Here is an 18,399-nt window from a genome sequence, read left to right as displayed (position 1 = left end):
GCACAAATCGCCCTATAATGTAGAGACCGTTCCTGATGATGACACTTTTTTTCGGCGCATTGTAGCTGAAGATCAATCGTACACTTGCTACGCTTTTAAAACACTCGCGCGCTCAGGTTTAGGTGAGCGCCGAAGAACACCACCCGAAGTTAACCTAAAGTCAGCCAGTAAACCACACCTGCATGTGTCCTCCACTTGATCTTCATAAAGTGTCCAGTCTATATACCGACTGACCGGCGAGGACGCCGTCTGTTGGCCATCAATGCTGACATAAGTAGGAATGTGGTCGGTACTGTGGGTTTCGATGTCTGTAAACCACCGCACTTTTGAACTTAGGCCACACGACACCAGTGTCAGGTCGAGGCAGCTGCTATACGTCGTTCCTCGCAGGTATGTCGGGCTACCATCACTCAGAAGCCGCAGGTTGTGGTCTGACACAAACGATATCAGTGAGCGCCCCTTCGAGTTTGTCCTCGAGCTTCCCCATATCGGAAGATGTGCATTGAAATCACCTGTTATAATGCAAGGACCTCGAATAGCTGCAATAATGTCTGTTAGTCTCTTACAATCAAATAAACTTGCGGGGGATATATATACGCCAATAAGTGTAAAAGACAACCGCTTCTTCTTCAGAGTAATGCACACGTACTCGCTTCACACGCTCACAGAAGCGCACGGAGCTTGGCATCGAATTATAAAGGCTTCGGGCGTTACGTAGACGTGCTGAAAAAAGATACAGGCGTACCAAGTCGGTTCTTGATCTCAGAGTAGCAAGGCGTATGCAGAAAAAAATACAGTGCCGAATAGACCAGCTGCATAATCAAAGATGGAAAAGCTTTTGTGAGTCATAAGACCCACGCAAGCCATTGTCTCATGTATGGAGAACTTTACAGGGTCATCGCTCAGGCGCCATGCAACGTCACCCCTTCAAGGCTCTCGCCCTGCCGCGGTGGTCTAGTGGCTAAGGTACTCGGCTGCTGACCCGCAGGTCGCGGGGTTGAATCCCGGCTGCGGCAGCTGCATTTCCGATGGAGGCGGAAATGTTGTAGGCCCGTGTACTCAGATTTGGGTGCACGTTAAAGAACCCCAGGTGGTCAAAATTTCCGGAGCCCTCCACTACGGCGTCTCTCATAATCATATGGTGGTTTTGGGACGTTAAACCCCACATATCAATCAATCAATCAATCCTTCAAGGCTCGTGCACTTCGTCTCAACCGCCGTGAAATCGACGTTGCAGAGTACTTTCGCGCGAACATCACCGGTGGGACGGTCCTATTATCCGATGTGCTTTTAAGCGAAATCCCCGGTGCACGAGATATAAGTATGGATGCTACATTTTCTATGGAAGAGCTAGAAGCTGCACTAACACTGTGTAGGCGTTCTTCTTCGCCAGGGCCCGATGGGATAACATATACGGCTTTGCGTCACTTAGGCCAGGCAGCTAGACGACAACTGCTAAATTTATTTAATCGGTCGTGGGAAGATGGCATCGTACCTCAAGAATGGAAACATAGCTGTCTTGTGTCACTTCTAAAAGCAGGGAGGCCCCCTCTAATGCTCACATCATACCGGCCTGTAGCTCTCGCCAGCTGCGTTGCGAAACTCATAGAGCGCATGATTCTCACGCGCCTGGAATGGTTCCTTGAATGGCACAACATTTACCCCGACTCCATGGCGGGATTTCGACGAGGCCGTTCATCGACTGACAACGTCATCTATTTGGTGTCATCAGTAGAACAGCAGAAATTTAGGAAACGACTAGCACTTGCGCTCTTTCTTGATGTTAAAGGTGCATATGACAACGTTTCCCATCAAGCTGTACTAGACACACTACTGTTAATTGAACTGGGAGGGCATGTGTATTGATGGATCCGAAGCTACCTGACAAGAAGATCATTTTTGTATATACTGAAGATGGCCCGACCTCAGACCAGTACACGTGCCGTGGCGTCCCGCAAGGTGGTGTTTTAAGCCCAGTTCTTTTCAATCTCTCCTTGCTTGGCCTGGCGGAAGCTCTTCCTGAAACAGTCAGTGTTTCAATATACGCTGATGGCATCTGTGTCTGGGCATCTGCATTGACACGCCTACAAGTTCGAGCAAGCATACAGAGGGCAGCGTCGCAAGCATCTATCTTCGCACGCTAGGCCTTACAGTCTCAACAGAAAAAAGTGCACTGGTGGCCTTCACGCGCAAGGTGATGACAAGTTACCCGATAAGAATTAATGGCCAGCCCATCTCTTACAAGCGTAGCCATCGTTTTCTAGGTGTCATTGTTGACCGCGACCTCTCCTGGAGCCCTCATGTGACTAGCTTGAAAGCGAAACTGGTATCTCTTGTACACGTCCTGAAAGTCATCGCTGGAAAAAGATGGGGTCCGTCATTGAGTTCCATGCTAGAGCTTTACCAAGCACTTTTGATTGGTGTATTGCGCTACAGTTCTCCTCTGCTTGCTAAAACTGGTCAGACAAACATTGAAACACTTCAGAGCATGCAAGAACAGGCACTACGTGTTTGTCTCGTTCTACCGCGTACTATCTCAACCGCTGGAACAGTGATACTGGCTAGGGATCATCCGGTTACGACTTACGTCACAACCGACGTGCGGAGAGCACATATTCCGCACATTTAACGGATGGTGTTGAGCCACTTGACATTTCTACCAGAACAATCGCCGCAGGCGTCGTTCTCTAAGGTCGTCATCTCCCACCGTGCTTTGCTACCATCTGGTTTTATACCCTTGGCGCGTTCACCGTCCGCCTTGTGGAGCCTACGACAACCCGACGTGCGCCTTTCCGTCCAAGGAATAAGAAATAGAAAAGTCCTTTCTGCCTTGGCCTTGAAGCAAGTGACTCTTGACTGTTTACACACTTTCTACGCTGACAGAATACACGTATACATGGATGGATCTACCACCCAGACTAGCTCCACCGGCGCCACCGTCATTACATCGTGACACATCAACATCACTTACAAACTTTGTCACGTGAGCACATCGACTGGTTCGGAAACTGTTGCCCTGCGAGGTGCCATCGAATAATATATCAAGCAACAACCGGCTAATCGACGGGCAGTATTCTGTGACTCCAAGGCGGCTCTACATTGTCTTTCGTCGGCACTTCGTCGCGGGTCCTGGTATGGGAGATCAGAGAAATGCTGCATTATGCGACCGAACAAGGACACAACATTGTGTTCCAGTGGATACCAAGTCAATGCGGTATCTCCGGAAATGACCTCGCCGATGAAGCAGTGAACCCTGTGTACACACGTACAAGCTAACTCTGTGTCCGTACCTTTATCTAGGATTGACTCGGCTAGATACCTAAGTAAGCTGGCGCAGGACATGACACTCCAAAAGTGGCAATTATCACAGTTCGTACATCATCGACTATATTCTCTCGATCCATCTCTACGACTGCGGCTACCATCTGGTCTTTCTAGGAAGGAAGGTACAGTGTTGTGCTTCTGCGTCTGGGCGTCGCTTTCACCAATGCCTACTCATTTAAGATAAGGATGGCCGACAGCGCGGAATGCAACGACTGTGCCTTCGATGAGACTATTGAACACATCTTATGTTACTGCCCGGCATACACAAACGAGAGGCTCCAACTGCGCAGTGTTTTAAATCAACTGGACAGATGATTTCACTGTCGAGAAAGTATTGGGACCATGGCACTGCCATTCTAATATCCGAAAGGCAACGAAAGCACTGTTGCATTTTCTCAAAGACACCGGCCTGTTTCATCGTGATGGTGAAACTTACGCGTCGGCCCAGTCAGGGACCTTTTATCTCCTCCTCTATAACTTTCCCTCCCCTCTGCCCTTCCCCAGTGCAGGGTAGCCTACTGGGGCTCAGTCCTGGTTAACCTCCCTGCCTTTCGCCTTGTGTTCTCTCTTTCTCTCTTTTTTTTTCAGAACTGTCGAGTATCATTCGTAATAATTATCTGGGCAGAAACGTCTCATGCGAGAAATATGGATCAAGAGAATAGTGCAACCAATAACGATGCGGTACGTACTATTTGAGAAGCGAGATGACCAATGAGAAAACATTCTTACGAAACAGAATTTTGTGAATTTGTATCCTCATTTTTTTACTAACAATGAATGACGTAGCAGTACAGGGTTTAACATTAAAAGCTGGATAAATATAAATTCCTGGACTCTAAGTCTTTACGTGCGTATTGTCCCTTAGTATGTCATTGGGGAGTGGGAGGTGTACACATCGTCGCCCAAAATAGTAAGGTCCGTACGCGAGTGTAGCGGCACTGTTTTTTTTTTCTTCTTCTGTTCTCATCGCACGCCATGCGTCCCGCTGCTGCACGTGTGGCTTCGATGACGCGGAAGTGTCCAATTCAAACTCATAAGTGGCCGCCTCGCCTACGGCGGCTTCCAGAGATGCGTGGCGACGCTTAGGGACAAGAGGGCGAGGGCGTGTCGAGCGTCGTCGCGTTCGTTGTTTGGGCCAGCCTCACGGCGCGCCGTCGTGTCAGCGGGCGATTCGCGAGCATTCACTTTCGCCGTCGGCGGAAAATCGCGTGGCCGAGAAATGTACGACGTCTCGAACGAGACCGAAGCAACTCCGAAGCGAGTGTGAGCTAGGAGGGCTGCCGGAACGTCCAGGGTGCGTGTGTGTGTGGCTAGTGAACCAGTGGTCAATGATGGTGCTTCGTTCGTTGTGGCGCGGTGAGCGTGGTTACGCGATGGACTCATTTGTGACGAGAGGTTCGCTTAAACGGTAAGGTACGGTGCTCTACGTTCACTCCTTTGTTTGCTACTGTCGGTGTCCCTCGGGATGAAACACAAGATATAATTACTGCTCAAAAATAAAATCCCTCTCAATTCGTTTCCCGTGACCTCTCCTCCCGCACGTTTTGTTTTTTTTTTCATAATTTTGTATTGCTGCGAAGAGCTGGACTCAGATAATGAATGGTACATTTATGGGCTGATATTAAAATAATATACTGTGTAGACTTTCTTTAATATTTATTTTTATGTAAAACGTGCTTTTCCGTGCCTTGTATTCGGGGGAGATATCGTCGATTTGTCCGACGAGCACTTACAGCACCTTCTGGGCGAAGTAAAATGCACCATGTAAATAAGCGTGAGATCCCCTGTCCTTGAAAAAACGCCGATGGTTTTCCTGTCCTTTTTCTAATTTCATCTTTGTGGTGAATCGAACACTTCTATCTACGAGAAAGAGAGATTGCGATGGAGATGCGTCAATGAAATGCCAGAGATGTTAGCCTGGCTATTTTATAACGTGCTACTCCAGGCGCTGGGGGACGTCTGTTACATATACACTGGATATGGATATGTGGGGTTTAACGTCCCAAAGCCACCATATGATTATGAGAGACGCCGTAGTGGAGGGCTCCGGAAATTTCGACCACCTGGGGTTCTTTAACGTGCACCCAAATCTAAGCACACGGGCCTACAACATTTCCGCCTCCATCGGAAATGTAGCCGCCGCAGCCGGGATTCGAACCCACGACCTGCGGGTCAGCATCCGAGTACCTTAGCCACTAGACCACCGCGGCGGGGTGTTACATATACACTGATACACATAACAGCTCACACTCCCACATGTACACACATAACATGGTAAAATGCTTTCGTAGTGAGTGTGCAGCTCGTGTGAAAGCTTTAAAGTCCGAGCAGCAGTTACTTCGGCCTCGTCGTACAGAGCGTCCCAATGTGTATGCTCACGTACACGCGCAACGTGCTCGCAGGCTGGCAGCAGGCGCCATGGTGTGTGCCCCGACGTCACTGGCGATGCTGCTGCTGCTCGTGGCCGGGGTGCCCGTGCGGCCGGTCGCGGCGCGCAAGGGCCACCAGCACCAACAGCAACAGCACCACCGGCCCGACCCGCTGCTGGTGCACACGGCCAAGGGCCCCGTCCGCGGACTGGCCGCCGAGTCACCCACGGGCAAGCCGGTTGACGTCTTCTACGGCATTCCGTACGCAAAGCCGCCCGTGGGCCGCTACCGGTTCCGGCACCCAAAGCCCAACGACCCGTGGAAAGGCGTCCTGGACGCCACCGTCAAGCCCAAGTCGTGCTTCCAGACGGTGGACACCTTCTTCGGTGACTTCCGTGGCAGCCTTATGTGGAACGCCAACACCAACATGAGCGAAGACTGCCTGACGCTGAACGTGTGGGTCCCCCGGCCTCGGCCCAACGCCAGCCACCCGGCCGCCGTGCTGGTGTGGATCTACGGTGGCGGATTCTACAGCGGCACGTCGACGCTAGACGTGTACGATGGTCGCACGCTGGTGGCCGAAGAGCGCGTGGTGCTGGTGTCCATGAACTACCGCGTCGCTTCGCTGGGCTTCCTCTGCCTCGACCACCCGGAGGTGCCTGGCAACGCGGGCCTCTTCGACCAGCTCATGGCGCTGCAGTGGGTGCAGGAAAACATCGCCGCGTTTGGCGGCAACCCGCGCAACGTCACCTTGTTCGGCGAGAGTGCCGGCGCGGTGAGCGCCAGCATGCACTTGCTCTCACCACTCTCCAGGGACCTCTTCTCGCAGGTAATAACTTATGTGGAACCACGTTTACATTGCTTCTGAAAACAGTTCGCTATTAAAGGTCTCTGCGTGTTTGCGTGCTGGTGTTATGAAGATGGCACAAAAAATCTCTGGTGATTTTATGTGTAGCGCCAGGTGTCGACATCGAAATCCTCCACCTCATAACAACATCAGAACCTTCGGAGCACCAGTACGAGCACCACTGTATTCTGAAAGTCAGAACACACTGGTTCTCTGATCTGGAATGTAAATATGACTACAGTAGTAGGATATAACGCTTTGAAAAATGCCTATTAAATTGTTGAACAATTCCTATGGCTGCATCAGAGAACAATCATTGTTTTAAATATCAGGCCCGGATTTTCAATCTTCTCCCTGAATGAAGTGAACCCACAGGAAAAGATCTGTATATGGATCGTTCATTATATCGCGTCACGTAATTATCGCAGTATTTTAAAGAGGGCAAGAAAAGGTTACTTGTGTTCTGTATGCCCTGAAATATTCCTAAGAAGTCTTTGGCATCATGTAGCCGGTAAATTCCTTCGTAGCTAGGTGTAAGTCCGCACATTATAGGAAAATCACGTGCGCGTAATCACTATGGCTGTGCATAAGGTACGTATTTGCTGAATAAAAAAAGACATGCTTTTCCGACCACTAAGTAGCATGTGGAGATTGCAAGACGTGCGCAGCTTCAGTAACGTATGTACGGGACCGACCGTCTGAGCTTCTTCGCTTCCTCGGAACGCGCAGGCGATCCTCCAAAGTGGCACGGCCATCGCCCCATGGGGCGTGCACGACCGGCACACGGCGCTGCAGTCGGCTCTCCGGCTGGCCGAGACGCTGCACTGCCCGCACGACGAGCGGCAGCTGGAGGCTATGCTGGCTTGCCTGCGCGAGCAGGACCCCGAGATGATTGTGAACAGCGAGACGGGCAACTTCGGCGTGGTCGAGTTCCCCTTCGTGCCGGTCGTGGACGGCGCCTTCCTGGACGAGTCACCACAGGAGTCGCTGGCGGCGCGCAACTTCAAGAAGACCAACCTGCTGCTGGGCTCGAACCGCGACGAGGGCACCTACTTCCTCATCTACTACCTGACCGAGCTGTTCCGACGCGACGAGTCGGTCTACCTGGGCCGCGAGGACTTTGTGCGCGCTGTGCGTGAGCTGAACCCGCTGGTGGGCGAGCTTGCGCAGCAGGCTATCATGTTCCAGTACACGGACTGGCTGAACCCGGAGGACCCGATCAAGAACCGGGACGCCGTGGACAAGATAGTGGGCGACTACCACTTCACGTGCTCGGTGGTGGAGTGGGCGCACCAGTACGCGCTCTCGGGGTCGCAGGTGTACGCGTACTACTTCACGCACAGGTCGTCGGTGAGCGCCTGGCCGCAGTGGATGGGCGTCATTCACGGCGAGGAGATCGCCTTCCTGTTCGGCGAGCCGCTCAACAAGTCGCTCGGCTACCGGCCGGACGAGCAGGCGCTCAGCCGACGCATGATGCGCTACTGGGCTAACTTCGCGAAGACAGGGTGAGTGCCATCCTTCTTTGTTGGTTTTGTCGAAAGTACGTGAGTTGTATAAACTTCGCGTCTTCTCCACGTTTACGTCGTTTGTATGTGCAATCTGTGGTTTCCATGGTGCTCCTGACACTCGTGTGGTCTGGATGGCAGTTTCGGCGAGGGTTGTTTGCTTTATTCTGAGGACCGTCGGAATCGCCTGATTTAAACGGCGTTTTGCAAAAGTGACTGTGAGGTAGTGTTGCCATGTGCCATTCACAATAACGTGGAGTTTCATCCGTTCCTCCTTGAGTCGCTTCCATCTTCACGTAAAGAAATCTCACAGATCTTTATTTCACTTTATCTCACTTTATTTTTGACGGCGACTGCACGTATTTTTTTAGATACCAAAGCAGGGTTCAACAGAGAAGTTTACATAATTCTTATTTGTGCACTGCGGGCGTAACGGGTTCCTGTTCGCATTGCCGGTGCGTCTTCTGAACAGCGGGGCACACATGCAAAGCTCTAGCTATTCCAGTGCTTTAGAACACACTTGCAGTAAATGTCACGCTTAACAAAAACGAGATTGTGGCTAAAAGAAACGATTCGACGAACATGACACACCATCCCATCGAGGTAATCAAATGTGTTGCGTCTACGTACCCTGGATTATTTTGTGGTGTATGGATGTGAATTGCTATGTGAACACTTTGCTCGGTGTAATGTAACGGTGCCCTTTCCCCGATTCACTTTTTTTATCACCTGCGTTCGTGACCTTCTGAAAACGTTCACGCTTAACTAACGCAGCGCACGCTGTACAAAAGAACTGTTTTATTATACCAACCATGTTTGAGCTTGGCATCTGATTTTAAAATTTTGGGTGAACGGAGCAGAACGGGCATGTTGGAGCTACATTATGGTGTTGTGTGCTACCACTACAACCAATGTGAGAGAGATGTGTTAGCCTTTCTTTCTCTCAGGTATACTTCAGGTATTACGAATAGACGTCATCATGGCCGTCATAATGACGCATGCTAAAGATTATAAGCTGCACTTTTACTTCGATTCGCCTATCTCCTGCGCTACTGTGGAATCTGCGTAACGTTCAACAGCGTCACAACCGCGCTTCAACAATAACCGTCTTCGCAGACGTACAACCAAGCATGTGCACGTCTTAAAGGTGTTTGTACAAACAAGTCTTGAGTAATTGGTATTAATTGTTTGCGAACGTGGCGAGCTTACGGCAAACAGTGGTGTCACATCCATAACAGAGTTTACGTACACCACAGAGGTGTGTTTCAAGAAGGTGCCTCGAGAAAGGATGGATTATCAGAATAGCGTTACTACTGAGAAGCAACTATAGTATATGCACAAACTGAACCCTCCTTGAATCAGGTAATGGAATTTCTGGGGCAGCGTCAGCAAAGAACCACTCAATGAAAAATGTGGTCTCCATCTGTGATTCTGCGCCTAGCTAGCTCACTGGCTGGCTTTCTGTTTATCTTGGTGCGGCCACAGAACCCGCGCCCTCTTGTATTTCCTAGAAACGACAGTTTCTGATAGCGGCTTGACCTCAGAGACAGGCGCCATCTGCTGATCTGGACCACGGCTTTCTAGACTTCGTTTTTTTTGTTCATTTCCCACACTTTTAATGAGGTTAAAAGAGCGGCTGAGATAGATAAGCCTGTACGCTTTCAGACGTAAAATGCTTGACACATTCATAAATTCTCGTACTGCTTAGTAGTAAACAGCCGCTTTTAACAGCGAGGCTGATTAGTAAATCTTTCCTTGTCCAAAGAACGAATAGGCTATCGTCGTGACAAACAGTAATGTGCCACAGAAATTGGCTAAATATCACTACTCATCATTGCTCCTCTAAAAATAAAGAAGGTTGCAGCTAGCCCGGCAAACGTACCACAGAAATGTGTGTGCCCTATTGGGAAACTATCGTCATCATATACGGAAGTGTGCCACAAAAAATGGGGTCGATGACCCAATGTCTGTGGGAATGCGCATGTGTGCTCGCTGTGCTACACACAGCCATGAGTCTCCGAAATTCGGTCCCAATTTTCATCCGCATTCCACTTATACCACTCAAACCAAGTCGGACTCCAGCCACAAGTCTCCAGTCACACGTTTTCAGCCAACATCCTAGTCTGACAGCCATACCACACGACGGCACGTGTGGGTCATCATCAATCACGGATAATAATAATAATAATAATTATTATTATTATTATTATTATTATTATTATTATTATTATTATTATTATTATTATTATTATTATTATTATTATTATTATTATTATTATTATTATTATTATTATTATTATTATTATTATTATTATTATTATTATTATTATTATTATTATTATAACAGTTGGGGTTTAACGTTCCGAAACCACCATGTGATGAGAGACGCCGTAATGGAGGGCTCCGGAAATTTTGACCACCTGGGGTTTTTTAGCATGCACCCAAGTGTGAGCACACGGCCCTAGAGCATTCTCGCCTCCATCGAAAATACAGCCGCCGCAGCCGGGATTCGATCCCACGACCTGTGGGGCCGTAGAGGAGGGCTCCGGAAATTTAGACCACCTGTGGTTCTTATAACGTGCGCCTGAATCAAGGTACACGGGCATAAATCATTCTTGCCTGCATCCGAAATGTAGCCTCCGGGCCTTGGAGTGGATCCCACGATCTTCAGGTCTCTGACGCAGACGTTCACCATAACCACTAGACCACGGTGGCGGCTATTATCACGATAGTTATAGCGCGAGAACAAAACGATGACACAGAGACAAGAAGGGCACGAAAGACACGAGCGTGCCCTTCTTGTCTCTGTGTCGTCGTTTTGTTCTCGCGCTGTAACTATCGTCATGCCATACCAACTAGCCCAAGCTGCCACACTTCAAGGCTATTATCAGTCTTATAATCGTTACCGCGCATGCGCACAACGTACAAACGCCTCGGACAAACGGCCTTCTCTGAAGATGCGCAACGACGTGATGCGATCCTATTGTCAGCGTCATCCTCCTTTCATTAAGTGACTGCAAAGAACGGACACGCGCGTGTTTATGACGTTGCTTCTTTCGAAGGCACGCGATACCTTCTTCAAAAAGTCTAACGCCCGCTCTCTTCGCAAGTTTTTTTTTTCTTTTTTTTTCTAGCGGAATAAACGTCTTCCACCCAGCGCAACGAAGCGGCCCAGCTGCTTCTTCCGGTGCATCCTCGCAGCATCGTCGGCCTTTCTCAGAAGACGGCGCAGATTCTGCGGCGGAGCGCGGAGAAATAGCATCCGCGGCAAGCGTCTTGTTGCAATCTTCGTGCGCGGCGCAACCGCTGCGCATCGCCAGAGGACCGAGTCCGGCAACGAGGGGAGGGGCCGTGTGTGTTTACTCAGCGCTCGCCAAGTCATAGAGAAATAAAAAAAAATATGGCCGAGTCGTCTGCGTGTTCCTCCGGACTGTGCGCGCCGAACGCCGTGCTTCTGGCGGCGCTGAAAACCGGGCCCGCCTCCCCGATACTAAATGGCCGCGAGCGGGTTGTTGCTGCGCCATTTCAAACGCTCCGCGTCGACGAAGGGCCGTATCGTAATTCACAACTGCAGCGCGCGTCCGTACATGCTCCGTGTTAGCGCCAGTCGTATACGCAGCTATATTACGACGAAATGCCCCGCCCCCCGCTCCACGGCAATAATAACTTCGATTTTCGGAAGTGTGGGAGGCCAATTAACCTAATCGGGGCCGCGCGTGGTTTTGATGAGTTTGAAAAGTGTTCTCGAAGCTGTTCTGCGACATTATAGTCCTCGTGGAAGCGCCAAGAAAAAAAATTAACAAACACACCGAAGAATCGTTTGCTCACTTGAAGGTGATGGAGCGGCGATGCGGGTAAAAAGAGGAGTGTACAGGACGAGAGAGAAATAAAGGCCTTCACCTAAAAGCAAAGTGAGTAGCCATTGTATATTCGCTTGCACACTGTTCCAGCTTGAAGCCTGACGTCCTTTGTACAAAAGACCTCTACGAAACACTATGTGGGCTCGCGTGCACTATCATTATAGAAGGAAACGCGAGCAGTGTGGCGCCAACCAATTCTGCAGTTCCGTATTTTGTTTCCGGTAATTGTTGACAGCATGCGAACGAGAAGTCATATAGAACCATTCGTGATAAGAGAGAACCAGCTAGCAACTGTTTTATTGCCACCAAGGTCGGAGCGCGCCTCAGTGTAATTGTTTCTTTCCGTTGCACCTGCACATGGCTGTACCCGTTATTTGGGAAAGTGTGCGATAACTTTTCTGAGTGCGTGAGCGGTGCATCTTTGAAATTACGAGACATTTCCTCCTTGAAGGCGAATGCACACAAGCCTGTACCAATGGGCACGCTCTCCGAAGTGACGTCATGAGCTGGACGGCCGATGAGCTCCGCCTTCAGAGAACACTGCGCAGTGTGTGAGCGGAGCTATTTAGTTGCCCAAGAAATCGGCGACCATGTTTTGGTTTGTCTGGACGGCGCATTCAAACTTACTAAGTTATATCTCACTGCACGTACCATATTGCCCAGCGCCTGAGGAACAAACCAGACGATAAAACGGGCTAATTGTGCAGCTTTTTTTCGGAACAGGAACATTCTGTGCGATCCTATTACTGTCTTCAAGGACACCGTACTTCCCTTACCCACTCTATATCTTCTACTAAAGAAAGACAGGGAGGCTGAAAAGCACTCAGGCTTCGTTTGCATCCGATGCGTATTGTTCTTGGTTACAGACCAACACAAGAGCGTTGAAAAATATGCGTATCACGTGAAGCACCTGCGTCGTCATTCATTTGTAGAACGCACGCTAAGTCCAGGTGCGTGAAGCCACAAAAGCCTCAGAGAACGCACGCTATAGTGGTCCTTGAGTGTTTCTGTAACAGCGTCAAACAGCATTTTACCGAGTGCGAAGGCGAGCGGAAAGTGAGTGTGTGAAGCGTGTACGCATAGAAAATCGTCGAGCGAGGAAAGGGAATTGAGTGCGGCAAACTGGGGAGGCTGGGCCGGCGGTCCAAGGCTTCGAAGCGTTCGTGGATGACAGAGGCAGTCGTGCGTGCTTCCTGTTGACACGGCCGGTTGGCCCCGCGCGCAATTACGCCGGGATGCTCATCTCATGCAATCAACCCGACGACCATGTGTGCGAGAAAAGTAATGTTGTCAAGAACGCGAGTGGATGGCAGTGACACCCAAATTGGGAGTCATAAAGCGCGCACGATGAGAGATGGAAGTCATGTTACGAGCGAGTCATTACGCGGGGCCTACTCGCTCGCTCGGGCTGCGCACCGCACTTCGGTGTTGAAGGGGTGCGCGCTTAAGGCATCATGGTATCGTGCTGATACTCCCACGCATGCATCGTCTCAGACAACACTGTCTTAAGCCGTTAAGCACTGTTTGTCTTGTACTTATTATTAAAGAGGCAAGGCTTAATAAAAAAAATTCGTCAGACCTCACGTACTTGGGAATCGACGTTATGCGAAGCGTGCGGAGGGAAGGTGACCATGTTGCAATTTGTTTATTGTGCGACACGTCATGAAATGACGCTAAACATATGTACATACGCTGCACGCACATATATATGTTGAAGAGTTGCAGATGTTTGCCCCGCCACGGTGGTCTAGTGGCTAAGGTACTCGGCTGCTGACCCGCAGATCGCGGGATCAAATCCCGGCTGTGGCGGCTGCATTTCCGATGGAGGCGGAAATGTTATAGACCCGTGTACTCAGATTTGGGTGCACGTTAAAGAACCCCAGGTGGTCAAAATTTCCGGAGCCTTCCACTACAACGTCTCTCATAATCAAATGGTGGTTTTGGGACGTTAAACCCCACAAATCAATCAGTTGCAGATGTTTATATAACAAGTTATTTGCACTTGCGCAACGATGTCAACTGGAACATACGTATTAGCCACACCAGAAGCTGATATGAAGCGATGATGCTCGCAAGGATGCTGGCCCTGAACACTGCCACATAAATCAACTTCAGCGCATGGCAACTAACCACAATTGACGTTAACCCGACGAGACGGATGTATGAAAGGAGCACATGTGTAATGTTTATAAAATTGGGTAGGCAGCATTGCAACCACTATTGACGTTTCACGAAGATTAACGTCTATCTGAAAAGTAGTTCCAAGAACTGGCATAGCTCTGTGGTAAAATGCTTCATTGCCACGCAGAATGATTGGGTTCAATTCCAGCTTGCACATTGACATTTATTCTTCGCATTTCTCGGGTTGACGCTACCGATTTCGATTATTTCCTAAAGCTCGCACGTTGAAATTGTCCAAGTGTGTTCTCGTCGTTCCTTGGCACGTACCCGCCCGTGTTCATGTGCCACTGTCTGGCGGGACGTGTTTGACGACGTACGTAACGGAATTGTGACTTTATTGAGGTCTTGAGCAGCGCATCTTATTCGCCAAACCATCTTACCCTCCCATGCTAATTTTGGTTCACGCCAAGTTAAGGGGGTGACCACGAGACCACCCAAACCTAAGCGGCTAGATAGATAGATAGATAGATAGATAGATAGATAGATAGATAGATAGATAGATAGATAGATAGATAGATAGATAGATAGATAGATAGATAGATAGATAGATAGATAGATAGATAGATAGATAGATAGATAGATAGATAGATAGATAGATAGATAGATAGATAGATAGATAGATAGATAGATACGCTCAATATCGCCGAAGTTCGCTAAGAAATGCTTCGCATTTAATAACCGCGAAATGACAGTCATAACTTAGAAGTGGCCTGGCAGCGTTTGAGCCGGGGGCGCGAGGAATGCATCGGCGCATTGACATATACGAAGCGGGGTTTCTGGATTGTAATTTCATCGTGCGCTAGCATTAGCAAATGCCCTCATCGATGACATGCCGCGTGGCTATCGACCGTGAAAACAGGCAGCTGGTATACCAACCCCGATCAGGACGCGGCCGCCTCTAAACAATGCGTCCCCCCTCCACCTTTTTTTTTTTGAGGCAGTGCTCCAATGTAATGTGCACACGCACATTTACTCTTCGTAATCTGCACGTCCTTTTGTTCTTAGCTGAGAGTCCTCGCCTGGTTTTTTCTTCACAGTAATTGCAACGTGTGCACGCGTGCGCGCATGTATTTTGAATTAGTTCTGTCATTCGCCACTTTACTTGGTACCAACGTTGCGAAACTTCTTGAACGCTACATTCCACCGCACTGCGCTGGACACCCCGAAAACACCCAGGAGCGTATCGTGACAAGGTGGTCTCTACCCTATTATAATACGCGAAGCATCGAGCCCTCACGTACCGTGGCGTTTAGGTGGCATTTCCATGCTCGGTGATGTGATAAGCAATCGTCAGTTTATTAATACGATGCCACCCGGGTTAGCTTAGCCTGATATAAGCTTCCTGTTTTACCTGCGCGCCTTGCGAAGAAGCGCGTGCGCAGGGAGAACATCGCAAAGAATTTCGTTTGCCGGTTCGTGCTTAGTACGTGACTAGCACGTAGTCGTGTTCGCGGACAGGTTCGCGAACACGTGCAAGAAGAACACGTGCAAGGACACATAACAAAAAAGGGGCGTAGGTTCGCTGTCCTAACAGGCACATTCGCTGTGATATAAGCAGTAAATGAGTAAGTGCAAGGTACTCGCCGTGTTTCGTATTGAGGTGTATCGAACAGAGGCAAGTCGCCCCTCCCCCCTGTTCGTTACTCAATGAAACCGATACATAGGCTGAAGAACAATTACGAGATGGAACAAGCAAAGGTATTTGATTTCCAACCAGAGCAAATATCCGGATTCTTAGCTCACACTGGACTGTAAGAGATAAGATTTGACAGATAACAAGGAACAAGAGGGGAGAGGGAAACAGGGTACAAGAGCATAAAGTTGCTGTAAATAGCACACGGCAACCTTCGCAAGTGCGCTGGGCCTTTGCACAATTCACTTTTTTTATCCCACAAAACGAACAAAGATGAAAGATGAAGGACGAGGAGACAGCATCGTTCTTTTCAGTTCTCTCGTTAAAAAAACAGAAATAGAGCATGAATCAGCAACATGATCAAGCATACGAGCTTTCATGCCGGTCTGTTCATCGTAAAAACTGCACAACGCGTTCATGACTCTGTGCTCCAGTTAAGCTGAGGAAACAAACGGGGCGTACGCCACGCTTGTCCATTTTAAGACACCGCTGTCATACTACGGAGTCGTCGCGTTCTTAACCTAACCGTCGCGTTCTTAAGTCGTGCTCTTAGGTTAAGTCGAGCATGACCTAAGCACGACTGAGATGCATTTGGTCAAGTGAACGAAACGGGACGTCACCTGATCTCAAGTACACGACGCACAGTGGTCTCAGCGTTTGCTGGAGTCTGACGTGGCGTAAGAAGCGTCCATTTCCCACGACAGGAACAGTGTCCTGCGAGATGAATGAATAGACAAAAACAATATCTTTGAATATCCTGCTTTCCTTCTGCACCTAAGGGTAGCCATTCGTGTAAGCGTCATGGCGAAAACCGAGGCAACCGGGAAGCATTTGAGGAACGTGATCGCGCGCGGGTTGTCTGCAGTTCGGGGCTCCGCGAATCGTGGGCAGACTGCCGTCTTCTCGCTCTCAGCGGTCTGTAGCATTCACACATTTACACATTAGCGCATATAGCTTACGTGCCCCGCTCGAGTTGATCCAGCTTCTGGAAAATAAGGCAGGCGTGAACTTTCTTTTTTATATGTAAATGTAGGCTGCGTTCGGCATAGCGTGCGAACGTATATCTCACGGCTACTCTGACAAGCGCTAATTACCTTGTCAGGTATGTTTACACGTTGTGTGCACATATGCCACTATATGCATATAATATACTATAAACATACATAAACGTACGGATTATCGTAAAGGGAAGTTTGACCCCCTCAGCCCTTGACGTAATATCCTACGCCCCGATTCAGTGGAACACACTTTGTTGTGCTTCCAGATCCCTCTTATTGGACTTGTGCAATATTTCAGCATTCGCCTATATCTGACGTTGCACGTCGACCGCCTTGCATAAACAGCTGCCTCAGCAGCATCAGCACCAGTCACACGCACCTTAAAAGCCAAGGGTTGCTCTCATTTGCTCCTAAGCTTAATGAAGTCCCTTTTGACGCCCGCCATTACCACACCCCTTACAATGTTTTTGCCGTTCTCACCGTACGCTATAGCTGAGTAATTCAACGCCTGTCTGGTCGCTTCTTTCTATGTTCTTTTTGTTATTGTAGACGCTTCACTGACTTCGCTTGCTTGCTTCACTGGTTTACGTCGTTGTCAGGCGTCAGTGGCATGCCAGCTTTTACAGCGAGAATGTGGTTCGGTGCCGAGAAGCTAACCTTAGCGGTATGGGCAAGCGGACGCGGAACTACATTCCTTCATCTTGTAATACAGAGAATGTGCCTATCTTACAAAAAAAAGATTAAAATTCAGTGACAGAGAACTGCTAAATCATTTCGTGAATTGTATCACTTTTTCGAGGAAAGCTACTTCGATAATACTTCATGTAAAATTAACGAGCTTTTGCCTTCGTGTCCAGCAGATACCTGGTAAAAAATCCTGAATCAATAACAAGCAATAAATTCCGCCTCCAGTATCGTAATTGAGGACATTGGAACCAAGCGAGTTTCCCCAAATGCTCCTTTCGGCGCGATGTTGAAAACCTCGTGTCGCAGAAAATGTGTTGTCGGCGTCAGCGGCGTTGGTTGTGAGAGAAATTTTTTTTCATTAACTTGATAAACATTTTGATATTTATCAAGTCCTAAAATGAGTGATAATAACGTTACGCACGTTATTTCGTGTCATGCATGGTATGCATGCCATGACATACATCCGACAAACGTCAAAATTGTCGTGAGATAACATGTGCGCATAAGTCTTAATGCTCGTATGTGTATTATGTCATACGTGGCCCTCACGCTGTGGCATACGTGACAAGATGCCACCATGATGTCATCTGGATAATTTGACTGCCTTAATTACCTTGCTACATGTCAGAATGTGTTCTACATGTCACGCGTGCATGGGAACAATCAATGAAAGCTCACAGCATGATTGATCATTCACGTCGTGCATCATATCTGCGTCGCTTTATTACACAATTGACATGACGAAAACGCCATGAAGCCGTTGTGTTCTTTTCTTTAGGATGGTGTGCACCCGAATGTGATTACACGCATTACAAAACTTGAAGTTATAGAGTGCAATGTCGTGACATAACCGAATGACATGATCGCAAGCTGTCATTGCAGTCACCTACCATATCTGAACATGCTCGACGGGCCACCAAATGACATCACATGCTGGATAATGTTTTCACGTGTTCTCGTAAAAAAACCAACGCTGGGGATTTCCTGGTGTAGAA

The 18,399-nt window shown here is 48.8% G+C and overlaps 1 protein-coding gene across 1 annotated transcript in view; it reads left to right on the top strand.

Moving 5' to 3' along the window:
* Positions 1–18,399, top strand: part of LOC119177752 (acetylcholinesterase) — an 87,440-nt gene that overhangs the window by 18,547 nt on the left and 50,494 nt on the right. Inside the window, exons 2-3 of the mRNA XM_037428931.2 lie at positions 5,727–6,522; positions 7,270–8,045. Coding sequence (XP_037284828.2) covers positions 5,743–6,522; positions 7,270–8,045 — 1,556 coding nt within the window. The 5' untranslated portion in view covers positions 5,727–5,742. The remainder of the gene's footprint in view (positions 1–5,726; positions 6,523–7,269; positions 8,046–18,399) is intronic.

This window comes from Rhipicephalus microplus, chromosome 1 (assembly GCF_043290135.1).
Source record: "Rhipicephalus microplus isolate Deutch F79 chromosome 1, USDA_Rmic, whole genome shotgun sequence".
Classification (NCBI taxonomy): Eukaryota; Metazoa; Arthropoda; class Arachnida; order Ixodida; family Ixodidae; genus Rhipicephalus; species Rhipicephalus microplus.
Note: the sequence above shows the minus strand (reverse complement) of the source record. Positions and strands in the feature narration are given on the sequence as shown.